The sequence below is a fragment of the Pelecanus crispus genome, chromosome 6, assembly GCF_030463565.1.
Source record: "Pelecanus crispus isolate bPelCri1 chromosome 6, bPelCri1.pri, whole genome shotgun sequence".
Classification (NCBI taxonomy): Eukaryota; Metazoa; Chordata; class Aves; order Pelecaniformes; family Pelecanidae; genus Pelecanus; species Pelecanus crispus.
This window is the reverse complement of record NC_134648.1, coordinates 11,780,246-11,799,144: the sequence shown is the minus strand read 5'-3', so window position 1 is coordinate 11,799,144 and position 18,899 is coordinate 11,780,246. Positions and strand designations below refer to the sequence as shown.

General features: G+C 37.0%; 1 protein-coding gene across 1 annotated transcript in view; it reads left to right on the top strand.

The window, feature by feature from the left end:
* PARVA (parvin alpha) overlaps positions 1-16,777 on the top strand; it is a 64,687-nt gene extending 47,910 nt beyond the window's left edge. Inside the window, exons 6-13 of the mRNA XM_075712691.1 lie at positions 1,906-2,021; positions 7,496-7,554; positions 8,605-8,624; positions 9,850-9,911; positions 10,585-10,653; positions 12,289-12,390; positions 13,195-13,267; positions 16,701-16,777. Of these exons, the coding sequence (XP_075568806.1) occupies positions 1,906-2,021; positions 7,496-7,554; positions 8,605-8,624; positions 9,850-9,911; positions 10,585-10,653; positions 12,289-12,390; positions 13,195-13,267; positions 16,701-16,777 (578 nt within the window). The remainder of the gene's footprint in view (positions 1-1,905; positions 2,022-7,495; positions 7,555-8,604; positions 8,625-9,849; positions 9,912-10,584; positions 10,654-12,288; positions 12,391-13,194; positions 13,268-16,700) is intronic.
* Positions 16,778-18,899: the final 2,122 nt, after the last annotated feature.

Sequence of the window (18,899 nt, the reverse complement as noted above, 5' to 3'; positions counted from 1 at the left end):
CCAATGATAAGGGAAGGCTGAAGCCTGGTATTTATGGTATGAGCTGCTCTGCAGGGCATTTCCAGATGTGGTACACTCTACCCTCTTTACTGATGCTCAACCTTCTATTTAAATAAACTGTCTTTTCAGAGTTTCTCAAAGTATGGTATTTCTGCTCTTAAGTCCATATGCGTACCAGCTTAGGTTTTCTGTTATTAAACTGGTGTGCTGAAACGGGCAAGTACCTGCATAAATGTAGTAGATAGGTCCTAGGACTCTTTGTTTGTGTAAAATTTGCAATGTAGATATCAATAATATTTCTGATTGTTTAAGGCTAAATCTGAACCACTGCTTTTGATTACAAAACTCTCACCAAGATTAGGACTGCACCCTTCCTGTTTTATTATGTTAAAAGTGAACATAATAATATCTAATAGAAATGCCCTCAGTGGCCCAACACAAGACATTCTAGTGCATATGTGTTGCAGAAAGCAGGTTATCAGCAGTTTTAGAAAATCAGGCCTCTTAATCTGTTTTAAGTTTGGTATGCAGAATCATTTCACACTGGTGATCAGTATATAACAGTTTCCCTGTCTCCTGTACCTGTCTTGAGCTGAGCTGGTTTGTATCCCATTCCATTCACAACAAATTAGTGAGAGGGAGAGAAATAGCTCGAGGAAGGAAGAGTGAACATTAGGCATCTCTGACTTTCCCCTTCATGTGGTCCCACTGAGTTTTCTGTCCCCATCTCTCTTCAACCTCCCCCCAGGTTTTTTTCCATTCGGTGTTATGCAGCTGGAGGCAGGGTGTTTGGAGTGGCCTGACAATTTAAATTCTAGTTTTAACTTAATGTTTTACATGTGTTTTAGAGGTAAAGTAGAGATAGACGGCAGGAGCTGGAGCCAGCTGTAGCACACACCAGTGCTAGGCAGACAGACATCTTTTTAGTGTTCTGGTACAGCACCTCATCTGTGAGCACTGGCACCCCAGCCAAATTTGACAGCAATGCCACATTTTACATGAGTGAGTTTCTCCATGGCAGAGTTGAGACTTGCATTGGAAGATGATGCAGAAGGATATTTTAGTGAATCTGACCCTGCTTTACCAGTGAAGTGAGGTAGTAGTTGTTGGTTAGTTCAAGTACAAAGAACATAAGCGCACTGTACTGTAGCTATCAAAGGTCGTTTAGGAATACTACTCTGGGGAAGACTATAAATGCAAAAATAAAACAGAAGAAGAAGAAGGGCAATCATAAGAATTCGAAATGATTCACTTTCATGCCAATGGTTTGATACTTGATTACGGATTTCCTACAGTATGGCTTTTGATATCTTGTAAGTTGTGTTAGTGTTAACTACCCATATGAAACCTGCTGTGAGAAAGCTTCAATAACAAGACTATAACAACTTCATGAGGAATGTTTGAGTCATTGAGTTTAGTAAGTTATTGCTTAAGGCTTCTGCCAAAATAGGCTCATTTATCATCCTGCAGACATTGTGACACTTAAAAATGAATAAGTGCATGTTATGAGTACAAAAATATCTTTCTGATAGCCCATAAATTCTTATTGAAATAAAGGGAATAAAGGAAAGGCAAGGAGAATGCAGAGACAGCACTTAAACTGCTGTACATGAAATCTGGCTTTTGGATTAGCTTTAGATTTCCATCTACGCAGCCTATAGCATCCAGACATGTTGCAAAAAGTAACGCTTTGGTGCTGACGCATGTTACTGACTGGGCTGCATTCGGGTGACCTGTTAAGCAGGAGGAGACCAGTAAAGGAGAGGTGCCTTAAAAGTGCCTCCTGGCTCCAAGGTGGCAAGAGGAAAAGAATCCCATAATCCCTACATCCTAAAAAGTAAAAATATGTGTCCTAGTTCTAGTTACTTTGCAGTTTGTGACTTGTGCTTTTAATATCTATTTCAGCTGTTCATGCTAAAAGTCTCGTAGCAATACTTCATCTTCTGGTTGCATTATCACAATATTTTCGAGCACCAATCAGACTCCCAGATCATGTGTCCATTCAGGTGGTTGTTGTGCAGGTAAGAGAGGTGTTAAACAGCTCTGGATAGTGTTGTGAAATTGACTGAGGGGTTTCTTGAAAAATCCATGGAGAGTTTCTGTTTGGGCGGGCATGCGTGTCTCTTTGGCTGACAAGAAACACACGTGCGTCTTCCCTGCTGACAATGCTTCAACCAGAAAAAGGCAGAAGTGCTTTCCCAGATTGAGCTGTGGCTCAGAATATCTTATTTTGATTGTGAAGTGTCCAGACTCTGACATTAAAAATATATGAAGCATTATTATTGTTGGAATGTGTTTGTTTATCACCCAATATGATCTCTAGAATTATTATTTTTCCCATTTTTGACGGTCTTCTCACTTGTGTAGAGATTCAAATCATTCTTGGCACTGAATGATGAATTGTCACTGTTTATTACATTCTGATTCATGTTAGGTGACTAAATATTCTTTTTCAGCCTTGTGCATGCTAATTTAGTCTGATTACAGTGTTGGCTTTCTCATAAGCATGCAAAAAAACCCCATCAACTAAATCTTTTGTGTCAGTCGGTCTCCTTATTAGAGCCTCATCCATCCAAACTCTTCATGTTATTCTGTTCAGCATTTTTCTTTCAGTTGGACTTGTGCTTGCTCTATCTTATTTGGCCTCTTCCCATTTAAGCTGCTTTTCTTTCTCTCCAATTAACTTTGCCTTTATTTTTCACACTGTAACTGTCTTTATTTATGTGTTTTAACTGATGTTACCCTGAAGTACATGGTACAAAGAGCTATTGCTCAAGTTTTGTGTGACTGAAAATCTGTGGGACAGATCTGAGAAAGTAACCACTCCTTTTTCCAGCATTCAAGTCAGACAAGTTTTGTAATTTGGGGAGAAATCTGAAGGCGAGTCTCCAGTAGATGTATCACTGACACCTGATAATGACTCATTGACTCTCAGATTCTGCTTTGTGGGTTTCTCTACAGACGATGAAAGAGAACCCCAGCAAATCTGTACTTATGTGTCTAAGGCTTCAGAGGAACATAATTTTCAAGCACTTTCCTTTGACTGTTGTCAAATTAATTGCACTAGTTTATCTCAAGGTTCTACCAAAACCAGCTTAAGAAATCAGGAGTGCAGCGGTCAGGGCATCTTTGGGATGAGAAACTAAACCAGAAAAAACCCACAGTCCTAAAATAATGAACCAGATCTTGCATTCTGCTGTCACTCCATACATCCAGACAAAATTCCTGTTGAAATCAATGGACGTAATTGTCCTCTTGTTTAATAGGCTAATGTAGTTGAACAGCAAATCCACTGAAGTCAGTAGAGATAAACCAATTTAAAAACAGTAAGCAGTGGGAGAATCTGGCTCACTGCTTTGCCTATTAGCTACCCAGCTGTAGCTCAGGTACCAGTGAATTGCAGAGAAATCAGCTGCACCGGAATAAAATCCAAGTAATGTTGCAGAAGATTTTGCCCTGCAAACCCAGTTCATGGTGAAATCCAGTCAGTGGAACTCCAAGGCTACACTGATTCCTATTAAAATAGGGTGGGGGCCACTATTCTTACTGTAATTGTGTTTGAGACATTTTTCATTTTTATTTTATGGTGGGTGGGGGTTTTATTTTTATTTTTTAAATCTGTCTTTCATGTCCTGTGGGATTGGTTCTATATAATTCATCACGTACCCTTTGAACTCAATGAAAGTTTTAATCAACAATCAGCAGATCTTAAAGCCTAATTTAGTGTTCAAACTTGCACGCCTCATGTTCTAAACCCTCGTATCTTCTGTAAAGTAAGGTCATGCCTAGGGAAACTCAACAGACTGTGGTAGCTGATCTTAAATTTTACTCTATACAGTTTGATAAATGGAATAGTATAGAGAGAGAAATAAAAGAACAAAGTACTTTTATGAAGTCTTTAAGGAAGACTACCCTAATTAATTTCATGATTTTGTTAGGTTTAGAAACACATAAAATGTGAGGGTTGCCGTGTTAGCTCTGTGTAGTTTATTGAAATAGAAGCAAAGATATTTCTAAAACAAAAAATGCGCTCACGCCCAACAGGTAATCAGCACAGTTCTTATGAAAGCTTGTTTCATTTGGCTGTTTTGTACAAAAGTGGTTAGCAATGAGAGTAATATGAAATCTGGGTTATAAGCTGATTTGGGGAAAAATGTGATAGGTGGACCTTTTGTAGCTATTTTGTTATATTATTTTATTTTCCTTCCATACTAATAGAATTAATAACTTTGAACAAAGCCCAGGCTTTGTTTGATTATTTCTACTGAAACAAGTGAGAGCTTTTGTGGAGAGCTGGATCTTGCCATCATTTTGCCTCTTCTTAAAAATTATTTATTTATGTCATCCACAAACGGTTAAATGACAGATTGTTTGTGTGCAAGAGCTGTAAGTCAGAGAGTATAAGAATGCATTGGCAGAGCAGCCAGAATGGTTTCAGCATGTTCTGAGCACTGGGACAGGAATTCTTGGGTGCACAAACTACCGCTAAGCAAAGCAAGGAAATTAATGAGATAAGAAGAAGGTGTACATCACAAGCTTAATCCAAGATCATTGGTCCCGCAGCCTCTCTGAACGCACTGGGAAGGTCTGAAATGTTTCCGACCAGCATTGTGTCCAGGTTCCTAACAAGTCTTTTTCTGAAGCTGTGACAAATGTATTTGTCCTTTCAAGCTCCAGAATAGTTCTGCATTTCATCTTTGTGGGGCAATCATAAAACATGATCCTCCAGATGCAATGGATAGCAACAATACATAGGCAAAACCCATTCAAATAGTGGGAAGGTTTTCAGAATGGGACTTTGTGTGGGAAATTAAGCAGTTGGCCCTCAGTTATATAAAACTGCTGACATAGAGCTGATGTGAAGAGACATGAGGAAGAGACACCCTTTCCATTTCCAGACATATTACCCAAATTTCAGATGTATTTTTTTGTTCTAGGGTTAGTCGCCAATTTAAAATGATAAGTGATTATGAAGATCTTTCATGGCCTTTGGTGGAGTCTTTCAGCTGTGAGGGAAGAAGATGTCAAGCGTGTCCAAATAATGTGCATCGCTGGAATGTCCAGCTTTTGTTTTTAATGGGGAACCTTAATTCATGCCTCATTTTTTCAGTGTGAAATAGCAGATTTTTATCATTTGTTATTCCAGTTATAGCCACTGTTGTCTTTAAGGAATATTGCTGGATAGTCTTTCAGTCCTCAGTAGCACTTCTTTGTATTTTTGGGAATACTGTGTCATTCTCTGTCTAGTATAAAACAAACTTCACAACAGGTGACATCAGTGTTAGGGTCAATTTTGAGGTGAAGAGTTTTTAAAGTGCAAAAGGTGTATGGGAAACAGCCTTCACAGAGAAGGTGCTTAAACTAGTGTTTCTAAGGTCCATTCTGATTGTTGCCATTGGGACTTTTGCTAGTCTTTTTACAAATGAAAAGCATAGGAAAATCTGTCTTGACATGTGCTGGTCAAATAGGTGTTCAGTCGTATTTGGGAAGTGTGGAAATTCCATTAATGTTAGTGATCAGATGCCAGGCAGAAAACTAGGGCTTGATGATTTGGTTTTTTTTGGTCAACAGTAGGATTAAGGTGCAGAATTTCTATTGATATTAATTGCAGTTTATCAAAAAGGGCAATATGTTTTATATCAGTACTGGAGTGTGTTTCAGGCTATTTTTACATGTTTGCAGAGGGAAGGTAGAATTTAGAAGCCTTTTTATTTTCCCATGTCACTGGACTGGGCACTGAGAAGTACAGTTGCCGTTGCTATGATGCTCAACTCCTCTAGGAGACAAGAGTGATAGAGCTTTTGCTCCAGAAGGCATCATTGGCATGTCAGAGTCATCATCAGGAAGAAAAAAAAGTTTCCTTTCACCCTGCAGCAAAGGGAAAAATAAACAAAAATCCCAAGCAGACTGGAATTCTAACTTCAGCTAGCATGAATTAGATTGTAACTTCAAGTGCAAGTACTTATTGCTGTCTGCACAAGCTGGAAATGAAGATAGCCCTAAACAATGTAGTTTTACTTCAGACTTTCAAGATATGTAACAGAAGATGTCTCAGCAGCTCTTCTGTGCCCTCTCTTTCAGTGTGTAACACACTGGACTCCACTCTGTCTCTTTAATGTTCAAAGGTCCTCTGTGAATGCATTTTTAACCATGTGCAAGATATTTAGTAACGGGGCTTTAAAAAACATCATGGAAAACACCTGAAACTATCATCTACCTAAAAGGACAGTTCAGATTACTCCAAGTGCCAGTCTGGAATGACCCAGAGGGTGCCATGTATGGCTTTCTTGCAGAAAGTAAGTTTGATCCTCACATATTTTAGTAATGCAATATAGACGTAATAGGCTCAAGCCTGGCCGAATCCTCAGCACATCATACACCGAGGACTGCCTCAGGTGGGCATGTGCTGTCTTCTCCAAGGCAGGGAAGAGCAGCAGCCCCAGTGGACATGGCATGAAGGACTTTTCCAAAAGGTTATTCTCCTTTTCTCTTTTCCACGTAGAAAGCAAGTCTAGGACCAGCATAAATTTATTTTTCTCATTTCCTTGTATGACAGGGAGTGAAGAATCATGAATAATTGCCTAATGTCTAGACTTTACATGCAGTCGTCAGCATTTGTCTGACTTTTCTTTCTGTATTGCAAAATTTTACTAATTCCAGTGAATAGAATTAACAGAGAGAACACAAAGAGAGGCAAAACATATGTGCGGTACTTACACCGCCACCAGATGACTGTGATCAGCATCCTGGAAACAACGTTAAATTTCTAAACTCCTTCATTTTCCACCTGACTCAAATAGCAACTATTTGAGTTGGCTTCTGCCATTTTGTGTACAGCTTATAGACACAGGTCACTCACCACCATGTACAAAGGGCTTGTCACATCTGAGGAACATTGGAGTCAATGCATATATTAACACCAAGATGACTAGGGTCTGGAGCAGGCTGTGAATGGATTAGCCTCCATTTTGGTTTTCCATCACAAGCAAATAGAGCTCTTTGTGTGGAGACAAGTCAGAAAAGGAAAACACTGAGGCAAAAAAGAAAGTGTGTGAACAGGGCAGAAAGAACAGATAGCCTGGGAGCAAGATGTTTGCAAAAGAGAATCATGGGCACCATCTGCCAAGCTGTTCATTGAAATACAAGGTTTAATTCAACTCACCTAGACATACCTCTACTAAAATACTTACATATGGGTTTAGGTGTTTCAAATGTCTTGCTGAATTGGGGCCTTTAAAAGAAAAGTGAGTTAAGAACAATGGAGAACGGAAAAGAAATACTTCCTTCTACAGGTGGAGTTTCAAATTTCTTGTTAGTGTACAAAAGGGTTTTCTGGAATACTTGTAAGCTGAAATAATATATTACTGTAAGTTTGTTTAAAAAAAGGTCTTATTTTGCAGTTCTCTTATCTACTGTGTTTGTGGATCACAAATTTTTACTGTACCCTGAGCATTAAACTTTACTGAGAAAAATGTCACTTTTTTATTTTTTCCAGAAACGAGAAGGAATCCTTCAGTCTCGACAAATCCAAGAGGAAATAACTGGTAACACTGAGTATGTCAACACCACTTTTGCCAGCAGTTCAGTAATTGAACACAGATGCATCTCAGAAATTCAAACATTTGCTGATATTTAGATTTCGGTATTGGGGTTCCAGCGAAGATGATGCATCAGCCAGTGACTGTATTTTAGCCTTTTCAAGAGCTGCAAACATGCATCTAAAAATACAAAAGGGCGATGAAATACAGAGCTGGGGAACTAAAAGCAGGAGACCAGGATAAAAGAGAAGACAGAGTGAAGATATACAAAATCTCTATTTTATATTTATCTACTATTAATTTATTTCTGTACTTACTATATTTCTTATTATTTTATTCAAAAGTCCTTCAAGCAAACAAGAAAGATATGCCTCATTCTTTTATGTTGGTATTTATTTGATAGAGAACTAGATTCTTTCAAAAAGGAATGTGATAAGGCTATTTTTAGGTATCTGGGCTTTGAGCATGTAATATGATGGTAGTAAGCCCTGTACGTGTCATCTCACCAAACAATTTCTAACAGAAAAGTTATTCCAAACCAACAGAAAGCAATAGTAGAATATCCTAGTTTCTAACAGAATGGAGAGAAGCCAGACTATTGACTTATTATTAATCTTTATGTATTTGTTTACATGTAATAGTTATATAAGGGATCAACTGGAGCAAAATGCTGCAGTCCTTAAGAACCCAGTCCAAGTTGGCTGGAATTGTATTGTAGTTGGTGTGGTAAATGCATCTTTAAAGCAAAGAGAAAAGTTTTCACAAAGTCAACATGAAAAAGCCTATTTCACTCAGGCAAGGTGTGTCAATTTGCTTCAGTAGTAAGAAATCTGAGATCTGGCCTCCCATGAGACTTTAGTGAAGCCAGGAGATATTATACTGATGGACTCTAGACTAATCCAGATTCTCAGTTGGAGTAACTTGGTGAAGGTTTTCTTAATTCCATGGATCTACTCCAGTTTTCATCAAGCTGAAGATCTGGCCACATATGCTGTTTTTTTTTGCAGCACACAATGTCTGCAAGTGGATTATATATAACTGTGTTTTGTTTTGTTTTTCTTCATAGGGCATTATCAGGAAGGCATGGTAAGTTCATCTGATCATTATCTTTTTCTTGAGACAGCCAAAGTATACATTAGTTCTACAATGGGTGGTCATCTTGATCAAACTGCAAGGAAGTAGAGGATTTCATGTTGCCCTGGCAAATATATAAATATATGCACCACAGGCTATTGTGGCAGTTAACAAAAGGAAAAAAGCATTAAAGTCAGTCTGACCATCTTTAAAACACATTTCATTGCTTTTCAGCACATGTTAATTTGCAGGTGCTTTGTGGTTTAACCTCCAGAACATTACTGTAATAGTATTAATGGTCATAAGTTCCCACCATAATATGAAATTATGTCTTATCATAAACCAGCTGGTGAACTCGTTGGCATTCATGCATACATTACCTACTTACACTTTAATGACATTGGGTTATTATTCAGCAGGCCTAAACACCATGCATGTTCCTGTGCCTAGTATGTCTTACTGCTAGTATTGAGACTGGCCAAATGCCGGGCCAACAGAAAACACTCATCTGAGGAGCTTAGGTGGAGTCCCACCAAGAATTTAGCATTTGCTTCTTGTACTATTTCAATGGCTGCCTTACAGCTGATTTAAAAGGCTACATGCGTGTCCTCTTTCCCCAATGATATTCCTGAGCAGTCTTACTCCCCCCACCCTTTTTTCTTCAGAAGGTGACTACAGTAGCACTCCAGTCATGGTATGCTAGGTTGTCTGTCTTGCTGATAATGTCCTAAATTGCATATCAGAATGGCCCAAAAACATCTATACGAAGATTGTATTGCAGCTGTGTAATCATAAACTTTCTTCACGTGGTTAATAATGCACACCGCAATGCAGTCAGTGACCCATGGGGAGAGTCTTCCTCTGTAGATGTAGCGACTCTAGATGTAAACTCATGTTCTTCTGCACACAATGATTTGGTTACTTAGCTCCCTGTATCTGGCTGTTTAAGGTTTTATGCATAAAGATACCATTCTTTGTTCATTTTTGAGAAACAGGGTTATTAGGTAATCCAAATCCTACTTGAAAATATGCTTTTTGTAAATAATAGAGAATAAGCTACTAGCAGCTTATTGCAAGAGAGCAGTATGCAAAATACATAGTGCTTGGAATACAAAGAGACTATATTGAAACCTTTTGCTGACTCTGTTGTCTTAAATGAGTGTGTGCCTTAGTAAGTGTTTATTCTGCATTTGGACAACTGCTGCTCAGTATATTAACATCTCTGAATGTTTTTCAGAAAGAGATGCATTTGATACTTTATTTGACCATGCTCCAGACAAGCTCAATGTAGTGAAAAAGGTTGGAAGGTTTTTATTTTTGAAATATATAATGTGTGCATGCTTGTGTGTATCTGTTTGTACATACGTAGTGAGTGTGTGTGTGTATAATATATATAATTGGCATAGTTTGCATACATTAAATACAATTAAGCTTTATGCTTAAACAAATATACAAAATCATGATTGTAATGTTACTTTTTATTAATATTTAGCAGTGTGAACTTAACTTTGGAACACAGAACAACATGTAGTTATCAAAGTTTTCATCAAAAAGAAGTTCTCACAAAGTGTATGTTGAGTAGAACCCAACTGGTAGATTGAGTGTACTGATGCCAGAGGTATCCAGTTTACAACTGCCAGGGGCCTGACCTAGAGTATTTTGGCTGCTGTCAGATTTGAGTGGAGTCCAGTTACCAACTTCCCTATAGTCTGCGACAAGGGTTTTTTTAAAGAATTATTATGATTTAACAGTGTATTTTTATTTATTTACATCACGTTCATTTTATTTCTGTTCTTCATTCTTGGAAAAAAAGGATTTTTTTTTTTTTTAATGTCACATTTCAGTTTTAAAACTTAAGTTGTGTTGCAGTCTCTTCACTCATGCAGATTCTCTTCTGAGTGGAGTTCATGCTGCATGTGTTGAACTGCTGCCCTACTGAATAGGCCTTCACTACATTTTTTTCGTATTTCAGACTCTCATCACCTTTGTGAACAAGCATCTCAATAAATTGAATTTGGAGGTCACTGAATTGGAGACCCAGGTAGGATTTTACAGCCTTTCTTAAAGGGGAGAGGTAGTTGCACTATGTTATGCACTATGCCCCCAACTTCATCCAGAAATTTCATTGAATTATTATTGATTGAGCTCTAAGATGTTATTTCAGCGGGAAACACTTCAATTCTAAATATGTTCGTATGAAGAAGGCCCTCGCCAATTAAGCAGAGAAATTGTGAGGACAGCTAAATTCCTCTAAAACAGTTTTGTACTGCCATTAGCATAAAAATTAATTAACAGATGCTACCTCTTGGGCGCTGCCAAGTGCTGTAAGCAGGACCTGTGCTTGTTTTGGTCAGGAACAAACTCTGTCCGCTTGGCTTGATCCAGCGTCAAGCTGAACAGTTGTTTCCTGCGTACCTTTACACACACATGCAGTCGCATGGGATAACAATGAGACTATTCAGTACGTTCCTGAGAGTAAAGCTACTCAAGTGTGTAGGCAGCTGTACGGTTGGGCTGCAGGCTTGATTGCACCACAGAAATAATGTGGTACATGGTCTTCTTTATTGTTCTCAGCTGCTAAATTGGCTGGAAAGAAGCTAAAAGAAAAGCTTAGTCCTGCTGTATTAATACCTCCCCATGTGAACAATTGCAGCAGTTATCATAAGAAAATTACAAGGTCAGGCAGGAAGGATGGTATCTGCACTATCAGAAAAACCCAGGTCTCTTCAGGACAGGCTTTATTTTATGTCTTGATTCATGTTATTAAGAACCTCTCGTTTATTTAAATAGCTATCAATCTGACAGAGATTTTTCAAAGGTAAAATTAAGATTCAGATGGAAATAATGTGTAAGGGCTTTCAAAAGGATGTTCCCTATGTCTGCTTATTGCATTGTTTACTTTTGGAAAAAATGTATTATTTAGAGGTACCTAGAAACCCCTTAAGCACTTATCCAAAACAGTATTCCCTAAGATGAGAGATTGTATTTCTGTCAGTTGAATGAAAATTATCTACCTTAGGAAGGGGATGGGTTGCTTCAGATAAATCAGTTTGATTGTGAGGAGATCTCAGTGCACTGATAGACCTGATGTCACAGGGGTAAGAGTGAGAGGCCTTTAACAAAATCTTATGGATGTTGCTATTTTTTTGGATAAGAATGAACATATATCATAGCAATTAGATATCTTCCATTTGTAATTACATACACTTAAAATTAGATTGATTCAGACTTGCAGAACACAAAGATGATTCTTTGTTCCTTTATTTCCTGCAATATACTGAATTTCAGTGCAGTCATGAGATTGCACCTTCATTCTGCTTTTCTCTGCTCAGGGTATGCATGCCATTTGAGAGCTTGAAAGGTGGCTGTTCTGATTCCCCACAACTAGTAGAATAGAAAGCAAAGGCATAGATCAAAGCCACTGATGACTGCTCTTTCCAGGAACTTTATTCTGCATGTATATTTTAGCATTAGGTCAGTTTTGGAGAAGACGTAACAGAATGTACTAACTAAATAAAGGAATCAAAGAAGTGAGATGAGATCTTTTAGTTGTGATTTAAACTATGTATGTTAGTAGTTTGTTGACAGTTCTGTGTTAGACAATAGATATCTTGTTCATTAAGCAAAGCAGTGAGTTATTCTTCAGAAAATGTACTGAGAAAAGTCTTTTTTACAGTTTGCAGATGGTGTGTACTTAGTCCTGCTAATGGGTCTCCTAGAAGGCTATTTTGTTCCTCTGCACAGCTTTTTCTTGACTCCGGATAGTTTTGAGCAAAAGGTAATTAGATTTCATTTTTCTGTTAAAGACAAATAAACATATAAACAAGTCTAGTGGTACAAGGATGACACAAACTTTTCCGCATAAGTTTGGTGTAAATAGCTGAAATCAAGAGAGGACTGTACTGGTAACCATTTCCAAGCATTTTTAAGATCTCAATATTAATGCTTATCTGGAATAAAAGGGAAAATTATATTAATGATGGGGTGGCTAGCAAGTATTAACTGATTTTGGCAGCCATTGTGTGATGCTGTCATTGAACCAGACTTACTGTTCATTAAGTGTATAACGAATTATACACATGAATTGATGACAGAACTCATTTTTTGTGTCCACAATCCAAGAATGTAATGTTTGAAAGGTTTCATGTTTTTTGGAAGCATAAAGGCATGTATGTACTATGTATCATTTTAAGACCAACCATTATCCCAGTGTCTGTTGCTATCCAGGCAATTCAGCTGTCTATTGAAGACAAGAGCACTTCATGGGCCATCATGTTCCAATTTTTAAACTTGCGGGAGGTGGGCTATTCTTACTTGTAAGTAATTTTTCTATGGGTAATATTAGTTCACATGTTATTTTTTAATTACTTTTGTATTTCTGAAACCACCATCACCACCCAGAAAAAAACAAAACAGTGGATTGTCTGGATTCCATGGACCATATCTTCCATTGATTTACAGAGCCCTGACTATTTTTAACTTCTGAGGATCTGGATCTGGAGCTTTAAATACATCTTGTTTTGACCATTTATACTATGCTGTATATAGTTCACAATAATGACTGCCTTTATTATATTGCTAGGTCCTCAATGTATCTTTTGCATTTGAGCTAATGCAGGATGGTGGATTGGAAAAACCAAAGCCAAGACCAGAAGGTATCTGTTGTACTTTTTTTGTATCTTCTTAAAAATGTGCATTGGATCCAGATCTTATCTCATAGGATGACGGTATAGCTAAATGAAGGTTAAAACATTAATCCAAGAGCAAAAGGCAAGATACATTTTGAAGTGCTCTGGTAACTCTGTATTTTAAATGGCTGATAGATATGCTTTTTCAAATGTTGCAAGGCTTCCTTTCTTGAGTGGCCAGCCTAAGATTTGCGTGACCAAACATATGCAGTAATACTCAGATATTCATTGAAAGAAAAAGAATGCAATTGTGAATGGTGCAACTGGCAGATACGAACTGCTCCAATTGCTCCATTTTCCCTAATCCCACATCTTCATACTAAACCTCAAGTATTCCAGTGTAATTTACAAGCTTTTCACAAAAGAAGTAGGTGTTGTGGAGAAGAATTTCAAATGTTCACATAACTGCCTTTGAGTGCAGGACCTAATCATGCATATTTAAATTAGATTTAGAGCTGGAGACTGAAAGTACAATGTGTCTTCAGGGAAGATGAAGGTTTTGCTGCTGACTTTAGCAGGACCAGGATTCCGCTCCTCTTTGCTCATATAAATACAGGGTTTAAATCTAGCTTTTCATGCTGGATATAGGGCCCATGATTCACCATGTTATAGGGTACTCTTGTGGCTCCTCCCATGAGAAGTTACCACTTCTTACCACAGACGTGCAGCTTCTGCTCTACTCTTCCCAACAGGAGTGGTAGCTGGGCTTCTGCTGGTTACCTACCATAATAATCAATATATATGTGTTTTCAAGACCCATTGCCAATTCACATTCTATGGTGCACACAGTCTTTTCCTGATGTAATATTGGATTGTCATTCCCTGAGGAGCTGATCTAAGCTGATGCTCAGAGTTTTATTTCTAATAGTAAGGACTCTCTGGAGATTCAGGCACACATCTCTGAATCAAGTTCTGCTCCATTCTGCTTATTTTCCATCCTTCCCAACTTCCAGATCGTAACAGCAGCAGACACACAAAAAAATGTCTCAGGATTGAGCCTACGCTGCCTATGCATTTAATCTGGATTTACCCAGCCTATTTTTGTTTTCCTTCTTTTGATTGCTTGAACTCTTATTCACAATCGTGCTTAACTAAACCAGTGGTGACTATATCACAAACTTTTATGTTTGAAATAGTCAGAGAGAGAAGGGGGAAATAGTGAAATCTAGGGATCCAAGTAAAACAGAGAGTATCTGTGATCCCTTACTCCCCATGGAGGTTTAAAATTCTTATGGCATTTAATTTTTCAGGTATTTATTGCTCTAGGGCACAGCTAATTTTTCCAGTATAAATCAAGCCATAAGGATATTTCAGCATATATAAGACATTTCTTGTGCAATTATTGAAATGCTTAATATGAAACTTCCTGCCCAATGTGAATGGAAAAACACATCTGTTTTATGTGTTGTTACATTGGGCACAATGCCCATATTTAAAATTTCCAGTGAGCAAAAGACTATTGAAAAGGATCTTACCCTAAATGTGTATACTAAATACTCTTTAAATTCCTACACTGTTTCTTTGAGGTTCTTGAGGAAAAAATATGCTGAAAAGTGCTTTAGAATATGAAAAACATATTTAGTGGAAAAAAGAATGTGGTTAAATAAATGAGTATGAAAACCAATGATTTTTATGGGGTCAACAGTTTATTTGGGTTATTTGCAATATAATTGAAAAGGTATTAAAAAGCTTTCTGTGACCTTTTATTTTAAAAATGGCCAGAACATTAATCTACTGAGTCTGTAATGAATTCATTTGCAGTTTGAGCTTTTTCAGATTACTTGAAATGTGTACATCAAAGCCAAACTCAAGTTTCTCTTTTTGAAAATTGCAACCAGTAAAAAGTTATACGTGTTGGTCAAACGTGTAACAATGGAAATAACTCATTTTTCTCTGGGAGCATGCTTCTTTTTAGTTTCTGTGGAATTCTGTTGTGGTGATGGAGTCTTCTGGTAACTTTGCAAAGACCTGTCAAAGTTATCTCTTTATTCGTTTGAAGCTCTGTTACAGGAAATGAAGGTGTTACAGCTTGCTACTGGCCTAAAAGAGGAAGCTTCCCAAGTTATACTCTGCAATACTGTTTGCATATAACATGATGTTGTGGGAGCAATGTGCCCTTCGTGTAGCTTTTGGCATTTTCATTTTATACCAAGCATTTTTTATCTCATTTATTAAAAGCCACAAAACCATGTGGCCGTGGTTTCATGACCGTGCATAGTCTCAGTGTAAAATCTAGGTTTGGTTGTTTTCACCCTTTGTCCATGGATGTCAGTTTGCCATGTAGATATTATCTTTAGCCCTTCAACGTTTGCATACTGTGGGACACCATGCATAGGTTTGATTGGATTCATTCTTCAAAGTATAAACCCTTCAGAATCTGTGAGAAACATCACTGTAGATAAATATAATGGCAAAAATATCTGATGATTACATACACAGTTTAGGCTTACTTGGAGGTTTTGAAGGTAATGGGAGCATGCACACCACCTGCTATACACCTCCATGGCCAATTCCAAGAACCAAAGTTAGGAGCTTGAGTTCCTGTGCAGTCAACAGAAAAAGATACAACTATTCTAATTCTGTTCTAATTCTATTCTATTCTAATTATTTTCTATTCTTTTTGAGGGTAATTCTGAGTCCCTATTTGAGATTGAATATTCCTTGAAGCACTAGCGTAGACTGCTGCAGTAGTACTTGTCAGTTTGTTTTATAGATTACTTGTGAAATAATATTGACTTTCTCAACAACTTCTCCTGGAAACAGCAGGTATTCATTAGCTTTTTGTTTCCTATAAATCCTTTACTTTAGACGTTGAGTTTCTAAGGACTGATTCAGCCATGTACATCAGCTAACCCAAAGCGTTTTCTGAAGTGTCTTTGAGGGGCATTTGTATACCTAGCTTCTTCAGATCCTTTAGAAAATTTAAATTTTCCTCTATCTATCTTGCTGAAATTAGGCCTAATAAAGGATGCTGCAGCCCAGAATGGGCCAAGTCCTGCAATTCTTATGTAAGAGTTGAGTTCCATTGGTTTCTGCCTGCTGTTTTTTTCCAAATCGTTACTTTTCAGCCACAACCGACTGAAGATTCAGTCATATAAATATATGTAATCCTAGGCACAATTTGTCTTGTGGGCATCTAAACCTTGGTTGCATTTCTTCATCAGCACCATTAGCCATTTGTATCCCTAAATAAAAGTGGCTGAAATAACGATTTTTTGAGTTCCCAGTTTAAAAACTGTGCTTTATTTATATTTCTACTCTTTGTTACTATCTTTGTGATTGGAATGTTCATGGATATGGATCTGAACAAGCAAAGGAGGTAGAGAATAGGCAGTTTTTTCTGAAAATGTTTTGAGCTAATGAAGTTACTAATGTTTTTTTCCCTTGTCTTTTTTTCTAGATATTGTAAATTGTGACTTGAAGTCTACACTGAGAGTACTGTACAATTTGTTTACCAAATACAGGAACGTGGAGTGATGAATTTTTTTGGGGTGTAAAGGAGTGTTAACAAAGAAAGAATCGTAACTAGCGTATTTTTCATTGGTATTCCTCTGCATCTTTATCCTAAAAGGAACTAAACCATTTAGCTGAAGATTTTTTAATTGATTGTTCTTGCACTACTATTTTCATAGTAGATTTAAAACTAATATAAATTATGAAGAAAAAGGTTTGGAGGAAGGTATTTGAGTATATTCTGGGAAAATTAATGTCTCTAATGTGTCTTCACACTGTTTTTTAGTAGGTGAAGCAAGAATGAAAAAAAGATTTAGTAACTTTAATTCAAATCAGCCTTTGAAGCCAATCATAGGAAGATTCAGTACTGAGTATTTTAATACTTTTACATATATCTTTTCTAATTTGGGGATTTGGTTGCATTCTAATTATGAGCAATGTGCATAGGGAGAAACAGTTACATACTCTTGTTCACTTCACAGCTAAAAAGAAGAGACTTTCTCAAGCACTTAACCTGATTAATTTATATTTCCAGTGCTGTTAGGCTTGAATTTTATGGGTACAAACTGAAGTGGCTACTCATTCCGTCAGACTTAGTATAATGTGATACTCTGCTTTAAATATGTGTTATCGAGCATTCTGCATAAACACACTTTGCAGCTTCTCACTTGGTTTTGTTTGAGGAAGAGATCTTTTTTGCAAAGTACACATTTCAGGGAAACACACCTGTATAATACAGTTTCCCTATAATATTTGTATTATTACGTAGTATTAGAAAGTAAAAGAATGGCTTGTTTTTCTTTTAGTACTTTAAACACAGGATTACCACGTTGCAAGTATAGATTTATTGCTAAATAGGATTTAGAATCTGTCCCTTTGGTTGATTTTATGAATGAATGAATGTATTTTGATGCATAATGTCCAAAACAAAAAATAAGATTTATTTTCCAGAAACATTCCTGTAGCCTTTCAGATACAAAAGTGCTGCTTTTAGGCCAAAACTACTCCCATCTTTAAAGAGTCCATTACAGTGTAAGGTTCTTGGTCATTTTACATGGCTGTAAAGCATACTTTTTTCTAATCATAACCAAGTATAAGCTGTTATCTGTTTAGTTTTAGCTTTAGCAAAGACAGAAAAGAGAAATAGGAGTTCATTCTTCCCTTAGGCTTGATATCAAGCACCAGTTATGTTTCCATAAAGAAGCTGATAGAGACTGCCTGACACGAGTGCTAATCATCAAAAGCTGCACTGGCCTAAGTTGAAGAGTAAATGGATCATTTGCTAGAAGTCTTGATGTTAGTATTAGATACCTTTCTAAAAGAAGTGTTTCAAAGCCACCACAGATTCTTGGGATCCTGCGTTACACAGTAAAGAAAAAAACCTTCTGCAGAAATTACTGAATGACTGTTTAGAAATCTTTGGACTGCTTAGTGCAGGAAGGAGACTTGTTAATAGTCATCCAATTATGGCAGAACTGGTATAGGTGAAAGGGAAAGCAATCTGTCAGCTCTTGAGTCTGTTCATCTGAAGAAATGCAGTGCTGGCAAGAACAGTCAATAACAGCTATATGTTACTTAGTATAAAAAGCATTACATATTTTTCAGTTTTCCAGGGCTTTTTTTTTTTTTCATGTAGAGTTTTCCAGTGCAACATTAGCATAAAGGGAAGACAAGCAATCATGTTCTGTCTTTGATGAACACTAACTGATGTTTAATAACAAAATGATACTGACTTCTGCTGGGGGGACACAGAAATTGTTATTCTGAGAAGTAAGTATCAACTTCTGCAAAGGAAAGTCAATATTTAATTCAAAAGAATATGCCTGGATATTCTCTGAACTCAGAAATTGTTATGGGATTGTTATAAGCATTCTAAGTATCTTTATTAAAATATTTTTTTACCTCTATATTTTTAACTGAGTTTCTGAAATTAGAGGTGCAGAAAATAACAATTATTTGCCTTTTACACAGGTAAATAACTGGACATTTTGACCTTGGTGAAAATGAACATGTTTTCAGTACATCTTTAATCTGAGAAGCTAAATGATAGGAATTAATGAAGCATTTTTTGAGCAAACTGAGACAGAACTTCTCATGTATATACCACTAACAATTTCAGCTTATTTTAATGTTTCACATGTAAGTT